General features: G+C 38.9%; 2 protein-coding genes across 2 annotated transcripts; both read left to right on the plus strand.

Annotated features, from left to right (window-relative positions):
• Positions 1-19: 19 nt before the first annotated feature.
• rasl11a (RAS-like, family 11, member A) lies at positions 20-3,111 on the plus strand. Its single transcript, XM_043243145.1, has 4 exons — positions 20-482; positions 728-784; positions 952-1,034; positions 1,654-3,111. Exons 1-4 carry the CDS (start codon positions 332-334, stop codon positions 2,122-2,124), a joined length of 762 nt encoding a protein of 253 aa, XP_043099080.1. The 5' UTR covers positions 20-331; the 3' UTR covers positions 2,125-3,111.
• Positions 3,112-8,617: 5,506 nt separating this feature from the next.
• Positions 8,618-16,599, plus strand: gc2 (guanylyl cyclase 2). The gene is made up of 17 exons (XM_043243144.1): positions 8,618-9,356; positions 10,008-10,312; positions 10,380-10,728; positions 10,808-10,892; positions 10,998-11,094; positions 11,176-11,301; positions 12,037-12,117; positions 12,203-12,379; positions 12,625-12,781; positions 12,856-13,005; positions 13,150-13,298; positions 13,953-14,116; positions 14,254-14,446; positions 14,526-14,700; positions 14,780-14,878; positions 14,959-15,053; positions 16,510-16,599. Exons 1-17 carry the CDS (start codon positions 8,618-8,620, stop codon positions 16,597-16,599), a joined length of 3,231 nt encoding a protein of 1,076 aa, XP_043099079.1.
• Positions 16,600-20,252: the final 3,653 nt, after the last annotated feature.

A 20,252-nucleotide genomic window follows, 5' to 3' on the forward strand; every position in this document is an offset into this window, starting at 1 on the left:
TTTTTTTTGCTGAAGGCGCAGTTGCGGTCTGCGAAGAGAGATCTTGCGATCACTTCGGCTCGCGAACGGCGCGACACCGCTTTGTTAGACCGTATTAGTTACTTCATCAGAGGGCCGGTATGCAGAATTAACATTCATGTCGTGCACGAGTGGAGCCAGCGTTTGGGGTGCACTGGATTGCATTTATTTAAAACAGTCTGTGAAGACCTCCGCGGGCCGAGGGGAGATAACAGGAGGCTTCTCGCGTTATGAAGAGGGCACGGGCTCGTGCAGCGCGAGGAGGAAAAGAGACGCGTTTCAAGACGGCCGAAGAATAGTCGCAGCTTTCTAAATGCGTCTTCTTGTCGAACAGCCAAGAACAATGAGCGGTGGCTCTAGCAACTTTCTGCTAGTTCCTATACCGGAGTATCCTGTACTAGACTGCGTGCCAAACAAAAACGTCAAAATAGTTGTTCTCGGTGCCAGCAATGTCGGAAAAACCGGTAAATATATAAACAATGCGGCTTGTAATATGTATGAGCAATATGGCTATTTTTTCTTTACTCTTTTTTATTACATGGTAACTCATTCTAATGGCGCTTTTGGTGATTTAAGGCGCGCGCGGTTTATTCTGTTTAAAGTCATTCATAAAGACGCACGTTTCTTATAATGATGTTAAATATGTTTAAACTAGTTTACTTATGCCTGTTGTGCTGATACAACGTTTCCATTTGGTTTTAATTTTCAGCACTGATTGTGCGATTTCTCACTAAGAGGTTCATAGGAGACTACGAAGCCAACACAGGTAAAGGCTGTAATGAAAATACGCTACTATGATCCAAAGAAGCGTAAAAAAAAGTGACATTTTGTGTTTCAGCCCATTTTGCTGGTCTCAATCATTCCTGTTATCAGACTTTAAGCACTGGAAACGGTGGCATTTATGGTTTTCTTCCTCTTTTTCAACTTTTCTAGGAGCCTTGTATTCGAGGAAGATTAATTTGGACGGGGAGCAGGTTTCTTTGCAAGTGCAAGACACTCCGTGTGTTTCTCTGCAGGTATCGCCAAATCACATTCCCAACACTTCCTTCTGTCGTTGAGCTTCATCTAAAGTAGTGTGCCCCTGGTGTATTATCAGAGTCGTTTAGATCACTCAGTCATCGCCTCTGGGATTCCTGCATGCTTCAGATGAACTGTGGGGAATATTAGTTCAAACATTTGGCCGGTAAACAAAGTATGCAGCGCAGGGGAGATAAAGAGGGTGTGTTCAGCCATAAGCTCATTAGTCTGACTCATGTGTACTGAAGGGCTCTCTTCAACTCAATGAATCTGATCCTGGCTCAAGCACAGTGTATATATATATATATATATATATATATATATATATATATATATATATATTGATAATCAAATGTTTGTTGATTACTGGTTATATATATATATAACCATTTAAGGTGTCTGTTACACGGGTTACATTAGTAAAATAATAACAATTAAGTTTGCATAATTGCATGCAAGTAACCTGAACTTTATAGTAAGTAGCCTACATGTAGGTTATTATTACTCAGTACTTAACTCTAACAATGACAATTAAAATAAGGTGCATGCCAATTTTCACTTGGAAATTGCTGACGAATTTCATAAAAATGGAATAAAAATGCAGTTTTGTCTTTCCAGGATGACGCAGAGGGTCTTTACTGTCAAGAGCAGATCAACCGCTCCATTTACTGGGCAGATGGTTATGTGCTTGTCTTCTCCATCACTGACCTCAACAGCTACCGTACCATCCAGCCTCTCTACCAACACGTGCGCCGAATACATCCCAGCGGCAACATCCCTGTTATCATCGTGGGAAACAAGAGTGACCTGCTGCGTGCCCGGCAGGTTCCAGATCACGAGGGCAAGGCGCTGGCCGATGAATTGGGAGGGCCCTACTTCGAGGCTTCGGCCAGGGAGAACCACGAGAGCGTCCAGGCTGCTTTCCTGACCTTGTGCCAGGAGGTGAGCCGAGCGCTGGGAGGAGGAAATGGGGAGAAGAGAAAAGGTGGACTACACCTTGCCAGGCCAAAGAGCCCAAATATGCAAGAGCTGAAGAGAAGGTTCCGGCAAGTCTTGTCTTCCAAGGTCAAGTCAGCGACTGCACTATGATGACGCTATGATTTACGCACGTGACTGAAAGTGTTAACAAAATGTTGTTGAGCAAGCGATTGTGAAACACGAGACAACACTTGCCAGCTGATTTTGCAAGTGTAGATGAGCAGTGAGATCACTGTGCTCTGGATGAATTGTAACATTGGACTCCTGGCACTGAACCTTTAATGGTTTTAAGGCCAAAAATTTGTTTCTGTTTATTTTTTTAGCTGCTATTATGCAAATGTTTCCTGGTTTTCCAGGGTTGTGATCCATTTCTCAAATTCAGTGGTTTAATAGTGGATTTCTCTCATTTATAAATGAGGATTATAAGCGCATTTCCTTAATCTCTTTCAATGTGAAGCAAGGATGAGAAGATCATTTTTGACCGAGGCCATTTATCGTGTATATTAAAAGTAACGAAGTAAAACAAACATGCTGAAAGGCCATTTATTGGACGCTTAAGATGATCGCAGTCCGTTCCTAAGATTCTCATGTGACTGGAGCAGTTTTACAAAATGCTGTTCTAGGATTAGCGAGAGACATAATCCAGCTATGTTGTTTAAAATCGTGGGAGGAAGAGGTTGTTGACTGGTGGTTCCCATGACCTTTGACCTAGTTACACTGTGTCAAGGGTTTAAGCGTACTATGGAGGTTCGTAGAGGGTCTCCTTGGCTTTTCCTTCCAGATGTCCCACTCGCCCACTCATTTGGACATGTGTTTATCTTGCAGGACAGATGAAGTAGCATTCCTCAGAAGCAGGTCTGAATTCCTCGACTAAACTACTAGGCATGAACCCAGTTAGTCATTGACCTCTAACCTTCCACCTCTGATATAGGCTTTTTTTTCCTCTCTACATTTTCCTCTCTTCACCCAATGGCCTAAATGAAAAGCAGATTCAGTAGATGACTATAGCCATGAATCCTGTGAGAGCGTGTCTGTTTTCTTATACTCTGGCAAAGTAAAAGACTGGTAAAATATACAATAAATGCTGTGCTGATTTGATTTCTCTTTCAACAACCTTTTCTATTTTTCTCTATCTTTTACATAAACTCAACGTATTTTCCGAGACTTTCTTGTGTCCATTTCATTTCAACTGAATTTTTCTCCAATTGTTGCAAACTAGAAAACTCTCAGAATTTCCTGGTTTATTGGTAGCGTTGCAAATCTAAATTATTTCCAGACATTTAAGCTGTTGTTAAACAGTATGGTTTTTTTTCCCAATTTTTAAAGGTGCACATCTAATTCATCAAATTTTTCACAATAGTAGTAGTTGCTTTATGCTGGTCATGTGCTGGCAAAGTACCATCTTAAACCAGCATCCCAGCTTAAAAACATACCTAACTAGCATGTTCTGTTTTTTTCAGCGGCATAACTATCCTCATCAGTAACTCCTTTAAGCATAAGACCATGTTCCGTACACAATTATCACGTGACTTTAAAAGACCAGATTTTGACTGATCGGTCTAGATGCGCTATTCAGAGATTTCCTAAAATTCGATGTTGGTCATGATAACGCTTCGCATTATTCTATTTATTTGAGCACCTGAATCCAGCGACAGCCTACTTTCATGCCCCTTCGCTGCGTAGTTTCTCTTGTTTCGTGGAAAAGTAAATTGCGCCATCTTGGTCCCTTACGGAGTGTAGTGACAAGGTTGATTGATTAAAAGAATATAGAACACTCTTAAAACGATTTAGATTGTTTTGTACATAAGGAACTGTTTGCTTTCTTCGTGGGACAACTATACAGGTACATCTACAATACTTAAACTCAAATTTCATGTATTCCGATATTTGTTTGTTAAATAAACACTTAAAAATAACAGAAGTTTGAATTGTGCTTGCCACACCATTTTAAAGGGCCCCTATTACGGCTAATTAAAAGTTCATATTTTTGTTGAAATGCACGCTGGGTCAAAAAACACTTAATTGTCTTATAATATGCATTTATTTACCTTACTTGCTAAATGAAACAGAAATGAATGGCTCGAAGATTCATTCATTTTTCCACACCCCTCCTTTACCTTACAGTAATCCAATAGATCTCAGTTTAATTTCATCAAGCAAAAACTATATAGAACCATATACTATATACCGCACCTAGTGGCAAAGAATGAATTTGTATTTTCTTTCAGACCAATGCAGTAGCCCCTCACTGCAGAACAAAAGGTCCAGACGACATTCATTTTTTTATAAAAATGACGTGCTTCAATGATTCGGTCGCCTTTCAGAGTCTTTCTTTTGAGAGACATATCTTTATACAAGTTGCAGTTTCATGTTTAAAACTTTACAGCATGTTTTCATTCACTTAGAGCTGCGTTAAAACGCTGCATGGTAGGTCTTTTTCAGAAGTCCATAATAGGGCACTTTAAGACAGTTAATGAATGTTACCTGGCCTGACCTTAACATTTAAGTAGGCCTACAATTACAGAATCAGAGGGATCTGGTGCTGGATTAGACCACAAGCCTGAATCAGTGGCGCCTCTCCTTTAGTTTGCGCAAGGCAGATTTAATAAACCATCTCTCTGACATTACAATTATGAATGGCTTCCTGTTGCTACTTTGGCCTGAATAAACCGAGAAAGCTGTGACTGTATCGTCCTCCGCCTCGTGAGGAGTATGAGCTGGTGTTTGTCCTAATTATGGTTCATTTGGGAAAGCTGGTCAAGGAAGTTTGAATTCTCAGCAGAGGAGAAACAGCTGTGACGTGAAATGGTTAGAGACATTTTTTTTCCCCATCTGAGCTCATTACATTATCACAGCCAGAGGAAGCATGACCAGGACCATTCCCAAAGGAGGACCGGGGGTGGAAAGAGGGAGAAAAACAGAAAGAGAAAGGAAAAAAGACAGTGAGGCAGGAAGCTAGATGGAGGGAAAGAACGAGAGCTATTAATGAGAATAGAAAAAAACTGAATGAAGGAAGGTCACAATTTTCCAACTGATCTTTTCAGAGTGACAAACGTTAATGAGGTCTGAGACCTGTTCGTTTCTGTCAGGAGAACCTCTGTCAAGACTGACTGCAGTATTATCACGTCAAATGACTTCTTCTATCGTTTCGTTTCAGTTTAAATACAGGGACGCACATTCACATCTGTTTTCATATGTGCTCAGTTTTGAAAAGAACCCCAAGGGAGTGATTCCTGTGCAGATGAACTACACTTCAAGATTCACCCTGATAATGTTTGGTGTAGTCAATGAAAAATCTCTCTAAACTTTGTAACTGTTTCTGACCTTTTACATTCGAGGTCCGGCATTTTCTTGACGTTACAGTTCTTTCAAGGACAGGAGAGGTGAAAATCTATTTCAGATACTGCACCGTGCTCTCAAGATTACCTAAAGGTTCTCAAAAGAGTAGAGAAATTACCATTCTAATAAACATAATGTCTGAAAAAAGTCAAGTACAGGATGCACCTGGTCAAATAAAATGGCCTCATATTCCTGTGTATACCATCATACAGAGCGGTCATCAGAGCTGATGGCTCCCATGAGATGGCTGTCCATACCATTACGGATCACCCACCACGTTTAACAGCTGTCTTTATACAAACTTGAACCATCTGGATGCAGGACATTATACAGTAAGTTATGCTTCACCACATGTCGGATTTGAATAATGAAAATCTCAAAAAATCAGCTGCTTCAACAGTGTCCAAACAAAGCTCGCAGAGACATGGTCAGAGGAGTGCAGATTCAGTTTGTATTATTTTTGTCTAACATGGTATTTATCAGATGTAGTGGCATCCCAGAACATTGTCAGAACTTTGATTCATGTTTTGCAAAGTCATGAACAAACTGTCTTCTCGTAAGGTTAATGCACTGTTCATTATGACTTATCTGCTTAGAATGTTAGCACTTTATTATAAATCATTCATGAGATGTTTTATTTCTGAAACAATTTTGTATTTTTTAAATGCGATACCTGTTCCAGAACATTCAGAAAAAAAATCCAAATAAAGTAGGCCCTTCAGAATTTAGCAAAACATTAAACATTTCTCTCTTAGAACAAAAATGTTTTATGCTCATTTCTCTTTTTCATACAGTGAGAAAGCATTGCGTCATATCATGTTCATATCACCATTTGTCCTGTTCCCGTTTATTTAGTGTGTTTATAAATCTGTTGTCTTTATTCAGTAACTCCTTTAATACCTTACCGACATTTAAAGACACATTTCTAATTGTGATATAATGTGATCTAATGATCCATTTCAGTTTTCTAAATGTGTTCCCCCTGCATTAGTCCAGCTTTTGTGCAACTGCCCATATGCTGACAAATATATACAAATACGTATGCACACTTTCTTCAATTTCATGCATAAATATAATATTATAAATGTGTGCTATATGCACACCTAGCCTACATAAAAACGTGCACACATATAAAGAACAGAAGTGAATGATTGGGCAGTGTTTTAGAGCTGTCTCCTGGTTACTACAACAGAAAAGATTCACGGCAAATCACTGAACTACATCTGTTTTTCTTCTAGACTATATGTGGCATTAAAGTATTACATAAGCCCCTTCATAACCGGTCCACAATCTAAGTCTGGAATGATTTACAAAGTTTCCATGCCTTATTAATCTGAGGTATAAATAGTTGCGTGGGTTTTGTTTGCTATTTTGGAAGGCATATTAATCTATAAATAGTGGGAATCAAAATAACTTGAATTTTGAGTATGCAGATCTAAATACCACGCCTCGTCTGCAACGTCTCCAGTTTGTCACCAGAGGTCATCCTTTACACAATATTATCAATCATTGTCACCCCTACCGGCTTTTTTTCATTTTATTTACTTCCTTTCTAACTTGGATAGTATTCAGAATTCAAGCACTCATTGTGTGCTTTTTGCAGTTTATTATTATTATGCTCCAGACCAGTACTTTCTGGTACTTTGTGTGAGTAAGCGATGCGCAAGAACACTCTGTCTGAATGACTGATGACGGAAGATTCAAAAGACCGCGAGGGAATGTCGTGAGGCACTAATATCTGCCACAGCAATCTTTCCACATGCATTACCTTTGACATGTGAGTGGCACATTTCTCTGTGCCTCTCCTCCAGCCAAATGTCCTCTAGGGATGACTGAAAACATGAAATATTACATGGGAAGTTGTTTCAGGCAAGGCTTTACTAAAAAAAAAAACATTCTAGTTGGTCAAGGATTTCATTTTGGTCACTCGCTGCATAAGAAAGCAATTATCTAGGGAAAGTATTTGTGTAGGACTGCTGGGGAAAGAGGGTGGTGGGGACAGATGGAGCAGTAAACACTTACCACAAGGTGTCTGAGGGGGAAAAATACAGTTTCCAGACACAACTGGAAACTTTATTGGATTCTACCGCCCCCTGTAGTAAGCGCCGTTCCCATGCTATTTTTTTAACAAGCATTCATAATGTCAACACTTTGTAAAATGATAATAGCAGGCCGCGTATGTATTTTAGCAACAATTACCAGCGACTGCTATGTTTAGAAGGACCTACACGACACTATAATGTGCCCATCACACAGACTGAAAATTGGATTGATATAATCTTCGGGTCATTCATTGAGGTCAGCGGTGGCATGGTGCACGGCGCAAGAGAAGATTATAACTGTAACTCAGTTCTTGATAGGCCGTTGATCGAGCTTGCTGCTCGTTGTTTGCATTTACTTCACAGCATATTTGCGAATAATAAGAAATAATTCGTTTTTTGCATACGGTCACGGTTTCCATGGAGAGGGTTTGCGCAGATGAAGACGGCAAGTTATGGAAATGAGCGAGCAGATATTGCTTTGGCAGTTGGTGAGTTAAAAACAATGTTGAGTAATTAGTTTATTGAACAGTTATGCAGGACAGCACTTTTAAAAACTGACAAATCTAACTCTGAAGTCAGTGCAAAATCAATAATTGAGAAAAGTGTTGCATTTGTTGATTATAGTTTGTACTGCTGCTGGTAGGTTTCTTTTAAACCAATTAAATTAGTTTACTTAAATATACTTATTTGTATCTTTTGGCTGTGGTGATCACAGTAAACTTAAGCTGCTGCAGAGCCTCGGATAATCAACATTTTAATTCCCTTAAGTTTCATATTGTCATATAGATACGTAGTATAATAAAGGATATGTGTGCTTGTTTTGTAGATTGACTTATTTTGGGATTAACCGTACAATAGCCTGTATGTTTTAAATGTTTTATTTTGATGAAGTTGAGGTGAGTGGCCCAAGCATTATGCTGTACTCTTAACAGGATTTCAGCAATCCTCTCACTCTCAGTCTTACACCATTAATAACCAGCACACGTCTATAGATGAAATCCTTCCTGATTTCTGTATTTTTGCTTTTCTGAAAGCTTTTTTACTGCATCACATGCGTGAAATGGTAATCATTTTAGCAAATGCATCTGTCAGGTCTATCAGTTTAAATGTGTTTTTTTTCGTTAGTTTGCTGTGGCTGGTGACCTGATCGACTCCTGTGAGACAGTGAAGAAGCTCCACTGCGTGCCGGCTCTCCGGCTGTGTGGCTGACCTGTTACCCTGCAATGCGCCGGCCGTCCAGTGCCTTTCAGAGCTTACGTCCAGCATGGGCCACCAGAGGACTCCAGATCCCCGTCCAAAGCACTCACAAACATACCTATTTGTGTCTCTGGCTTTTGTTGTCCACTGTAAGCTTCCCGTGCCTTTTCCCTGCCACCTCTGCTGCCACCGTTAGGGTCGGGGTGGTGGGTCCTTGGTCATGCGACCCCCTCTTTACTAAAGCCCAGCCTGTCGCGGCTGCTCAGCTAGCTGTGGATCACATCAACAGGGACCCTTATCTCTCACAGGGCATTACGTTTGATTATGTCATCCTGGAGGAGGACTGTGAGACGTCCCAGGCTTTTGCCCGTTTCCTGGGTTTCTACACACGGGCGTCTGGGTTTATCGGTCCAGTGAACCCAGGTTACTGTGAAGCTGCCTCCCTGCTAGGAAAGAGTTGGAATAAGGCGGTGTTTTCCTGGTCTTGCATTGGACATGAGTTGGATGACGCCCGTAGTCACCCTACGTTTGCCCGTACCATGCCGCTGCCCTCCCTCGTCCTGCTGCGCTTCATGCACCACTTTCGCTGGGCGCATGTGGGCATCATTACATCAGCAGAGGATGCCTGGTTGGAGGCGGGTATAAAGCTGGCCAATGCCCTGCGGAATCATGGGATGCCTGTTAGCATTGTGGCATCTGTTCGTAATGACCACACCAGCGTGCGAAAGACCCTGGCCCAAGTTAAGAAAGTAGCAGATCTCCGCTGTAAGTTTAAAACGTTGCTAATATTGAAGCGTACGATGCAGTGATAAGTGTCACATTTCCTGTTGTGACACATAAATATTAAATAATTTACACTCAAATGGTTCAAGACTTCGGAAGGAAAGATATTTTGAGAGAAACCTCTTATGCTCGCATTTTTAAGGCTGCATTTTAACAAACATACAGGAAAAACTGTAATATTGCAATATTAACATTCTATTGTAACTGTCCAATGTATTTTTACATGAATAAGTAGTTTAAAATAAATTTAGTAAAAGAAAGGTAATTCTTTAATGATTTTTTAATAGACGTGTAATGCACCTTTGCAACTTTGAGCCATAAAAATGAATTAATTTGTAAAAAAATAAAAAAATAAATAAATTTAAAAAATAAATAAATATATATATATATATATATATATATATATATAATTTTTGTCATTAAAATTATATTATAAGCAATTTAGAAGGAATTATCTGTAAATTCTGATTTTTTTTTTTTTAGAAATTATGAATTACTTTACTTCTCTGTCATTATTTTTACATAAAAAGATTTAAAAATAACTTTGCTGTATTAAATATAATGATTTAAATAATATCCATTGTACTGTTCTTTCTACCTATCCGCTCATATTTTCAATACTTCTGTTTGCAGTGGTCATCCTCGTGATGCACTCCATACTGATTGGTGGAGGAACCCAGAAGCTGCTGTTGGAGACAGCTTATGACATGCGGATGACAGACGGCTCGCTGGTGTTTTTATCTTACGACACACTCTTTTACAGTCTGCCCTACCATCACGTATCCCAGCCTGCCCTGCGCCACAACAGCAAGCTTCTACGAGCCTACGACGCCGTGCTCACCATCACTATAAAGTCTCCACAGGAACAGTCTTTCTACCAAGCTTTTGAAAAGGCCCAGGAGCAAGGAGAGCTTCCCAGGCACCTTAAACCACAGCAGGTAGAGCGATGGTTTAAATCAGGGCTAATATACAGTAGCTAATGTAAAACTGTCACATCTCTTACAGGTGTCCCCATTGTTTGGCACCATCTACTCTTCCATCGTGTTCATGGCTCACGCTGTGCAAAGTGTCAGGGCTTCAGGTCAGTGGATGTCTGGCGGGAACATCGCCCAGAATGCCCGAAACCTGCTATTCAAAGGTTTTAGCCTACAAGCGAACTTCTCTGACTTTGGCACGATGGACTATGTGGTGCTGGACACAGATGGCTTTTCATGGGAGCTGCAACCTACATACCATATTGAGATGCAGACAGATATGGTGCGTTTTCTGGGACGGCCGATTCATTTCCCCCCAGCTGGACCGCCAAAAACCGACTCCAGCTGCTGGTTTACACATGGGATCATCTGCCGTGGAGGTGAGTGTCCATGCATACGATTACATCGACATGTGCGCATTTTATGTGTCATATGTATCCATCCCTCTCTTTGTTACAGGTGTGAATCTTTTAAACATGATTTTAATCTTCCTGTCTGGTTTTCTGTTCATCTTCTTCTCCATTGGCTGTTTTTACTGCATCAGGTATTCATCAGATTGTATCTAAATTCATTGTAATAATTAACGTTATTCAAAGTGCGTAGACTACTACAGAAAGTTTCTTGAAACATTTCTAAATGTTTTGTGTAGGCGTAAAATTAGTAAGATCCGAATGGTGCGGGGTCCGAATAAGATTTTACTGACTTTAAATGATGTCACATTCATCAACCCATCCCTGAGCAACAAGGTCAGTAGCACAAGTACATGTGCACGCTAATAAACATACATATATTGTTATAATTAATTAATAGACGTATGTGAAAAACAGAAGCTGAGCTTGGACGACAGCAAAGCCAGTGACTCCAGAATGAGCATTTCAGAGCGAAGCCTCAAGTCTCCATTGTCTATTCAGTCCCCAGCCACCTACGAAAACTCTAATGTTGTCATTTATGAGGTAAAAGAAAAACTCTCAACAGGTTACGTCAAGTGACTGATTGAATTTAAAAATATATAAATATAAGAAAAATATTTTTCACACACATTCACATCCCTCCACAGTCCACTTTAAACATTAATGAAAAAAAGTGTGCAAATATGATTTGTAATAATTAAACTCTTTACATGTATCCCGTATTTACATATCAGAGAATGCATTTTCAGCATGTAACAAGCCTGACCCACCTTGACAAAGTACAGTGTTAACTACACACTCGCTTTCAAAAGTTTGGGGTCAGTGTTAAAACTTTCTGATTTCAAATCATTGCTATTGAACTATATATTCATCAAAGAATCCTGAAAAAAGTCACTTATTGCACAAAAATACTAAGCAGGACTACTGTTTTCAACATTGATAATAATAAGACATGTTTCTTCAGCAGCAAATCATCATATTAGATTGTATTTTGAAGTTTCATGTTACACTGAAGACTGAAGTAATGGCTGTTGAAAGTTATTTTAAATTATAATAATATTTTATAATATTACCGTTTTGCTATTTTGCTGCCTTGGTGAGCTTATAAGCTATATAAAAATCTTAATGGTATAGTATAAAAAAGCATTGTTACTTTACAACAAGTATTATAAGCCATAAATGAGTGCAAGAAACCTTATCTAAACTATTTAAATACATAATTCACACCCATTTCATCTAAGCGACTGAACAATTTCTCAAATGATTCTCATTTTGCAGGGTGATTGGGCATGGCTCAAAAGGCTGCCATATGGAAATTTCCGGAGCATCACTCCTCATACCAGTGATGTGTTTGAACTGGTTAGTTTTTCAAAGTAAAATTCTGTTCGCATGTTCTTTGTTGGCGATTATTTCTTTTATCACACAATTGCTCTCGATATTCCAGATGAAAGATATGAGGCACGAGAACGTTAACCCCTTTCTCGGCTTCTTCCATGACTGTGGAGTGTTTGCCATAGTAACAGAGTACTGTTCACGTGGGAGCTTGGAAGACCTGTTGCTCAACGACGACGTCAAACTGGACTGGATGTTCAAGTCCTCTCTCATTCTAGACCTCATCAAGGTGCTTTTGTAGGAATGCGATTGGCCGAATTTCAAATTCGTTTTAAAAAGCACTTTAGCAATGACTTCTCGGTTTGTACTCAAATCATATGCCACTAAAAGAGACTTTATAAACATTAAAATCATTAAAAACTGATATGTGTTGTTTTATATATTACTTCTCTAGCCTGTATTTTTATTTTTACAAAAAATGCATTCGCAGTTCCACCGCACGTAAGCTTATGTGTGTTTATGATTGGAATGCAGGGTATGAAATATCTTCACCACAGGAACATCTGTCATGGAAGGCTTAAATCCAGGAACTGTGTGGTCGATGGGCGTTTTGTGCTCAAAATCACAGACTATGGCTACAACGAGGTGTTGGAAGCTCAGAGATTTCCTTATGTTGAACCTCCAGCTGAAAGTAAGGTTTTATTGTCGTTGTTTTCTTGTTATTGATCCCTTGCATAGGATGTTAAAGTACTTGAACCCCCACAGCCCTTCTGTGGACCGCCCCTGAGATCCTGAGAGGGCCCTACCCTGGTCTGTATGGCAGTCACCCTGGTGATGTGTACAGTTTCTCAATCATCATGCAGGAAGTGGTCATGCGAGGACCTCCATTCTGCATGCTGGAGAACTCTTTTGATGGTAAAGTCACACGACCCCACCATGTGGACCCCTGATCCATATCTATATTCATATTATACTGTCTATATAGGTTGACTGTTGTGTAGACATGTCATTACAGTAATTTTACTATGTCTAAGACTTTAATACATCTGGATCATATAGAAATTGTCCAGAAGATCCGGAAGCCTCCTCCAATGTGCCGGCCCATTGTGTCCCCGGATCATGCTCCTATGGAGTGTATTCAGCTTATGAAGCAGTGCTGGAACGAACAGCCAGAGAAGAGACCCACATTTGATGAAATCTTTGACCAGGTGAACATTGACAACACTGCCTAACCATCACCATAGTGTCTGTGGTTTTAACAGAAATTCATTGTAAAAATACAGTTATATTTTCAAGTATACTAAGCCATTTATTTCATTAAATGAAATTATATAAGGATGTACCAAAATCTGCTTTTTACTGTAAAATGTACTCATAACCACCATAATAATACAGGTAAAAAAAGAGCAAGCCACATGATTTTTCTGAGTTCAAGTGGTCCATTAAACATGGCTAATACTCACGACATCAGGGTAACACATAATGTTAAAATAATGCAATATACATACACTAAATAACATGTAATAAAAAACATGATAAAAAAGAGAAGAAACAATTATTTGTATGCAATGTCATGCAGGGATTTCAAGAAAAGTCTTTTAAATGTTAATAAATGGCATGGCAATTCATAGTTGGTATGGTTTATTTGTTTTTTCCATTTATTTATTTATTAATTAAATTGCTGAAGCAAGTTTTTCTTTTATGAAGTAGCTAATGTTGTAAGAATTAAAACAGAGATTGATAATGAATAGATTTCTCAATAACCAAGCAATGGAGACAAACTGTATGAGATCAGTCTAATTTTAGAGATTTTCTTCTTATGTTCTCTGCTGTTCTCCATTTCCTCCTTATTCTCTCTACAGTTCAAGAATGTTAATAAAGGGAAAAAGACCAACATCATAGACTCCATGCTGCGAATGCTTGAGCAATATTCCTCCAACCTGGAGGAACTGATCAGGGAAAGGACGGAGGAGCTGGAAATAGAGAAACAAAAGACTGAAAAGCTCCTCACACAAATGTTGCCAACGTAAGTGACGTATACACAGTTACAGCAATGACCTGACTATGCATGCATGCGATATTTAGAGAAATAAAAATAAAGTGATGTTTTGAAATAATTCCGACATTTTTAAAGTGTCTCTTGTTTTTGTTCATCCTCTCTAGGTCAGTGGCAGAGGCTCTGATGCTGGGCACTACAGTCGAACCAGAGTATTTTGACAGTGTCAGTCTTTATTTCAGTGATATTGTTGGCTTCACCACAATCTCAGCCAACAGCGAGCCCATAGAGGTGGTCGACCTCCTCAATGACCTTTACACAACATTTGATGCTGTAATTGGCAATCACGATGTCTATAAGGTGATGTCTACAACTGTTTATTTGTGTTTTTATTGTTTGTAATCACTATATGAATGTCTCCTGTCTTCATTGGCTGCAGGTGGAGACCATCGGTGATGCTTACATGGTGGCATCAGGTGTGCCCATGCCCAATGGGAACCGTCATGCAGCCGAGATTGCAAACATGGCCCTGGACATCCTGAGTGCTGTGGGCACCTTCAAAATGAGACACATGCCTGATGTGCCAGTCCGCATCCGAATAGGACTTCACACAGGTCAAGCCCATCCATCCCATTTGGTTGATAAAATGTAAAAAAAATGTAAATGGTTTACATTTGTATGCTTTCTTATTAGGTCCCTGTGTGGCCGGTGTAGTGGGTTTGACCATGCCACGGTACTGTCTGTTTGGGGACACGGTCACTACTGCTTCCAGAATGGAGTCTACAGGATTGCGTAAGCATGCGACGGTTTCACCATAAACATGCCGTGTGCCAGGCAAGGAAATCGCTCTTAATCTACGTGTATGTTTCCAGCGTACAGAATCCATGTCCATTCCAGTACAGTGAATGTCCTGATGGAGCTGAAATTAGGATACAAAGTAGAGCTGAGAGCCAGAACAGAACTCAAGGTGAGCTTGTCTGACAGGAAAGACATTTACAATATAAATTTTACAGTATAAATTTCACATAAATTCTGTTCTTTTGAACTTTCTATTGATCGAGTAATCCTGAAACTATCCTATACTAGTATTTAGCAATATTACTGTTTTACTGTACATCGTAATCAAATAAACATGAGACAAATGCGTTCAATGTTTTGAATGATGGTGTATGTTACGGTGCATTATTTGCTGTAATTAGATTACAGGTTACACATTTCAATTACTTTATTAAAACGTTACTTAGTAAATTTGATTACTTTTTGATTACATTTAAATTCAATTTCAAACTTGCTGATATTTTGAACTGTTAATTATTTTGAAACCTTTAAATCAGGGTTTTTTTTTCCAATAGATTAAAAAAATTGTACACATAATTGAATTGAGATTTTATATTTTATTAGCTAACCAAACTCAAAGCTTCCACCAAAAGAAACTGTTCCTAGCAAGCGTATAGGACCGACTTTAGTTACCGGGATGAGTCTGTGTTAGCTTTTACCAGTTCTGTCATGACAACTCTCGGAGAGATTAGCATGGTAATGTACATGACAATGTTAATGCATTTGGTCTTGGTGGAATAGATCTGCTATGCTGCTGCAAGTACCGAGACTGAGCATGTAGGAAATAATGCTGCTGCAAATATAACATGCATGACATAACCCCCTATAGCGTACATGAATCAGCTCGTGGCAGATCTATACAGGTGGAGCTGGGGAAGCTGGAGGATTTCTGAAGCACGCTGCAAAACTGCTGCAACAAACACACAGATATTTGAATGTTGAGCAGAGCGCTCATTGGCTACCGATGCAGCAGACAACCAATCAGCTCTGCCATGTGATGATGATGCTAATCAGACTGAGTTAGACACGATCGGACTTCAGCACCATCTAGAGTTTCAAGCCAGAACTATATAATTGTTATCGGGGGAATAACGTGTGCCTTATAACGTCACGACCGACCGGTCAGATTTAAGCATTTCACAGAGCCTTGTAATAATTTCCAGCCACCTCAAAATCAGGCTTAACACCTCTCATTCACTTTGAGATCATTCTGAGGTTAAATACAGATTTAAAATCATAACAGGAAATAGTTCAATAGCTAAGATGCTGGTTCCGAAATCAAATCATAGTTATGACAATACGCATCTAACGATGCCGTGGAAAAAACAGCTAATCTTAAAAAAAAGCATGTGCCATAAACTCAAATAGGAGATAAAAAAGTTATCAAATAAGCATATGTCCGAAACTCTAGAAACGTGTCTCCTTTTGTGTTTGCGTGTGAGTGTGAAAATTCAGACGTAACCCTGTAATCATTAACATTTTCAAAAGTAACTGTAATTTAATTACACATTTTTTCCCTTGAATGATAGCTTCAGATAGGCAAGTCGTTTGTAAGATGTTGTTCTCTCGTCCTCTCGTCTCCACAGGGGAAAGGTGTAGAAGAAACCTACTGGCTCACCGGGAGAGACGGCTTCACCAAACCGCTCCCCGTGCCGCCCGTACTCAAGTCAGGGTAAGGGGAGGCCTTTCCGCGGCCCGTGTCCTGCAGTGCGTTTGTGTGTTTTGTGTTTATCTTCTCCAATGTATTTTTCAGGCAATTGGCTCATGGCTTGCAGATGGAGGAGATAGCCGCATACAAGAAGCGGAAAGCAGAAGCACAGCTTGCAAAGAAGAAAAACTGAGGTAATGTTATGCATGGAGAATGTATAACATTACTCAATGTGGCACAGAGGGTCGGGGGAGGTGGGGAGGACGGCAGGGCGGGGCTAAAGAGTCAGTGTGGGAAGCTGTTTCGGTTGGGTTTCATTCTCCAACCATAAACAAGACTCAGTTCTTCTACTTTCAAGTAATGTTTCTCCGATTATACTACATTCTCCTGCTGCTTTATCTTTCTAGGAATTTTACTGTTTTTCTGTTCACTTCTGCAATTGTAAGTTTATGCATTTGCACATAAAATAGATTTTTTTTTTTTTTTTTTTTTACCAGAGTAACCGTTTAATCAAGATGTGTGTGTGCATGATTTCATGTCATAATTTAAGGTAACTTTGTACAACCTCTTAGATATTTTTGGTCTTGAAGATGTGTGACTTGCCTAAGATAGTGGTTATAAAAGCTCTCTCCTTTCAGATCGGATGGCACTCCTCAGATATGGATAGCCGGCTTTTCAAAATGGACCGTCGGCTATGTTTGGCATGCTGTTATGTTTCTGTTTGTGTGTTCTGTCATGCTCTGAATGTCTTGTTTGTTCTCGGTGTTTCATGTATCATGTCCTAACATAGACCAAAACAAACTGTATATATATATATTTGCAAGTTTTGTTTTCCCGAGTGACATAATGTAAATGTTTTATTTAATCCAATACAGATTATGATATACTTTCTTCTTTTTGTAGTCCTTGGATGAAAAATGCATTTGTTGATGTTTTAGATCAACTAGGGCTGGTGTCCCTTCTTTCTGTTTGTGTCTTACAGACTCGAATCAAAAGATTTTAAGGTGATGCTTAAGAAGGCAGTGAGGAAGATCTCCACCGTGCGTCAGGTGGCTCAGATCACCCTAGCCGATGAGGGCAATGTCATGATCCACCATCACTGATGACCTTTAACCTTTGCCTTTTTGACCCCGCACCTGCACGCAAAATGAAATGGAATATTGAGAAACAGAGAACAAGCTGAAGAGGCTTGTTATTCTATTAAAAGCACTTGAACGGGCAATCTTGCGAGTAGAAATTCTGACTTTTTGGTAGAAGATTCTCTATGAGGAAGCTTTCAATATATCAAGCCATACTGAAACTACATGGCAGTTCAGCTTCTCATTTGGAGCCATGGTGGTCCGGCACACTCATCATGCTCTTCATAAACATATACGCCTGTCTGAGAAGCTGCAAAGCTCTATTCTCTACATGAAGAACCTTTATGGAACGAACCAAAGTCTCACGAGGAGTTAGTTTACCCCTTGGGAATCCATTACACAGCGCGAGGGGCGCCAGGTCTCAACGCATGGAGTGCATTCACATCATTCACTTACGGATTATCCCTCTTTAGTTGTTTCAGTATTGCAAAAAACATTGTGCAACCAATATTAACATGGTGGTTAAAATGGTGCACGTGGATCCATGAGTAATTATAACTTTAGATTTATAGATTTACTTTATAGGAATTTAGTTGTTTTTTGGAAAAAATGTTTTCAACATAGTTGCATAATAGGATTACCTTTAAAACCCAAAGAATATCAGAATATGTATTAGAATGCACATTTGCAATGCATGAATGTTCAGCCATCGTGGTGGTTGTAGAATCAGATTTAGTTGTGGTAAGAAAGTTGACTAACATGAAGCGTATATGTAGATACTATAGTCGAAAGGTTTGGGGTCAGTTTTCAAAAGAAGGTTCTTGTCCTCACTAAGGCTGCATATATTTACCAAAAATACAGTAAAATAAGAGTAGCAAATATTATTACGATTAAAAATATGATTACGTTTTTTTTATGATAGCAAACTCACAGCAGTCTCCAGTGTCATGTGCTCTTTCAGAAATCATTCTGATATGCCAATTTGGTGCAAAAAAACATTATCTAATATCAGTGTTGAAAATAGTTTTGCTGCTTAAAAAAATTGTGGAAACCATTATTAATTTTTCCAGTATTTTTTGATAAATAAAAAAACAGATTTTATTTGAAATAGAAATCTTCTGTAGCAATGTAAAGGTCAATGCATACTCGCTGAAGTAATCTTATGGAGGGCAAGCTTTTAAACGTTAGTATATTTGTAGACACATTCTAATTGATGTTAAAATACTGAATTACAGAAATTCCATATGTACTGTAAAACGTGTAATAAAATTGGAAAATGCCATGTGTTGTTTATTTAAAAGAACAAGCTATTATTAAGCGTATATTGTTTAGTAGTGAAAGCCCTAATGTGTATGTGTTGAAATGACTATGATATCAAAGTTAAAGGCTTTCATGCTAAGATGCATTAGCAGTTGAGAAGCACTGAAATACTGTATAACAGTGCCCTCTTGTTATTGTGTCAGTAAACGCAGCAGATGGCGACCTACATTATCATGCCCTATGTGGATTATCCAGTACTGACTCTATATAAGACTGCAGAGCCACCAGGTCACCCCTAACCAGATTACCTTCTCTCAAAACCTGTTCATCAACTCACAGCAAGATTACCCACCAATACTTACATACAATGTCTTTAGGAATTATGAACTAGCTGCTTCTTCTACTTGCGACTGTCATGCATCTAGGAGTTTAAAGGTTGTGAATCTGCTAAAATAAGTAACGTTGGTCGGCTGTTTTCTATGTTAGTCTAATGTCATTTAAAAATATTCTATAATACATGTTTGTATTTCAGAATAGCCGCGCCATTAGGAAGAATTTGAGGCATTAGTGTTTTTGTAGGGGAGATAAGTGGCACAAACTACACACACAGAGAGAGAGAGAAATAAAACTTTTCTAATAAAAGTTGTGCTCATGATATAAAGAGATTCTGGGTCCAGACTACCTTAAACTCCCAGCTACAAGGATGCTGACCTCCCATCAATTAAACAGACATTAAAAATCAAACCTCTCATTAATTTCAGCAAAACACATTTTAATTTGTTTTTAACTCTAGTTCCAAATGAGTGAACATAATAATTATTTCAGAGTGTCAGAAAAAAATGTTTATCGGGGGGTAGCCTGCATTCTCTATTATGCATATCATGTGCAGTATTTATTTGAATGCTTTTTTATTTTTTTAATTACTAGTTAGCAGCGTTGGGCAGTAACTAGCTACTAGTAAGTAGTTACAATAACAGTATGCCCTGTGCAGTAGTAGTGTAACTAATTACTAATTAGATTTCAGAAATGTTACAGTTACTATCCATAAAAAGCTAGTTTCTTAGTTATTGTCAATGTCCAAATCCCCGCTGATTTGAAGATCAACAATCCAAAAATTGTATTTTCTATATTTATTTTCACAATCTTCACACAGGCACACGAAGTCACCAGCGCAACAGGTATATGGAATATTAAAAAAAATGTTGTTAAATATTTTTCTGATGTATGTGATTTCTTTTACGGTTTATTTTAATAAAACACATCATGTAACAAAATCATCTATGTGTAGCCTACTAATTATAGCTACAGTTAGCTTCAAGCTACACATGGCAATTAACACGAT

Source organism: Puntigrus tetrazona, chromosome 7 (assembly GCF_018831695.1).
Source record: "Puntigrus tetrazona isolate hp1 chromosome 7, ASM1883169v1, whole genome shotgun sequence".
Taxonomy (NCBI): domain Eukaryota; kingdom Metazoa; phylum Chordata; class Actinopteri; order Cypriniformes; family Cyprinidae; genus Puntigrus; species Puntigrus tetrazona.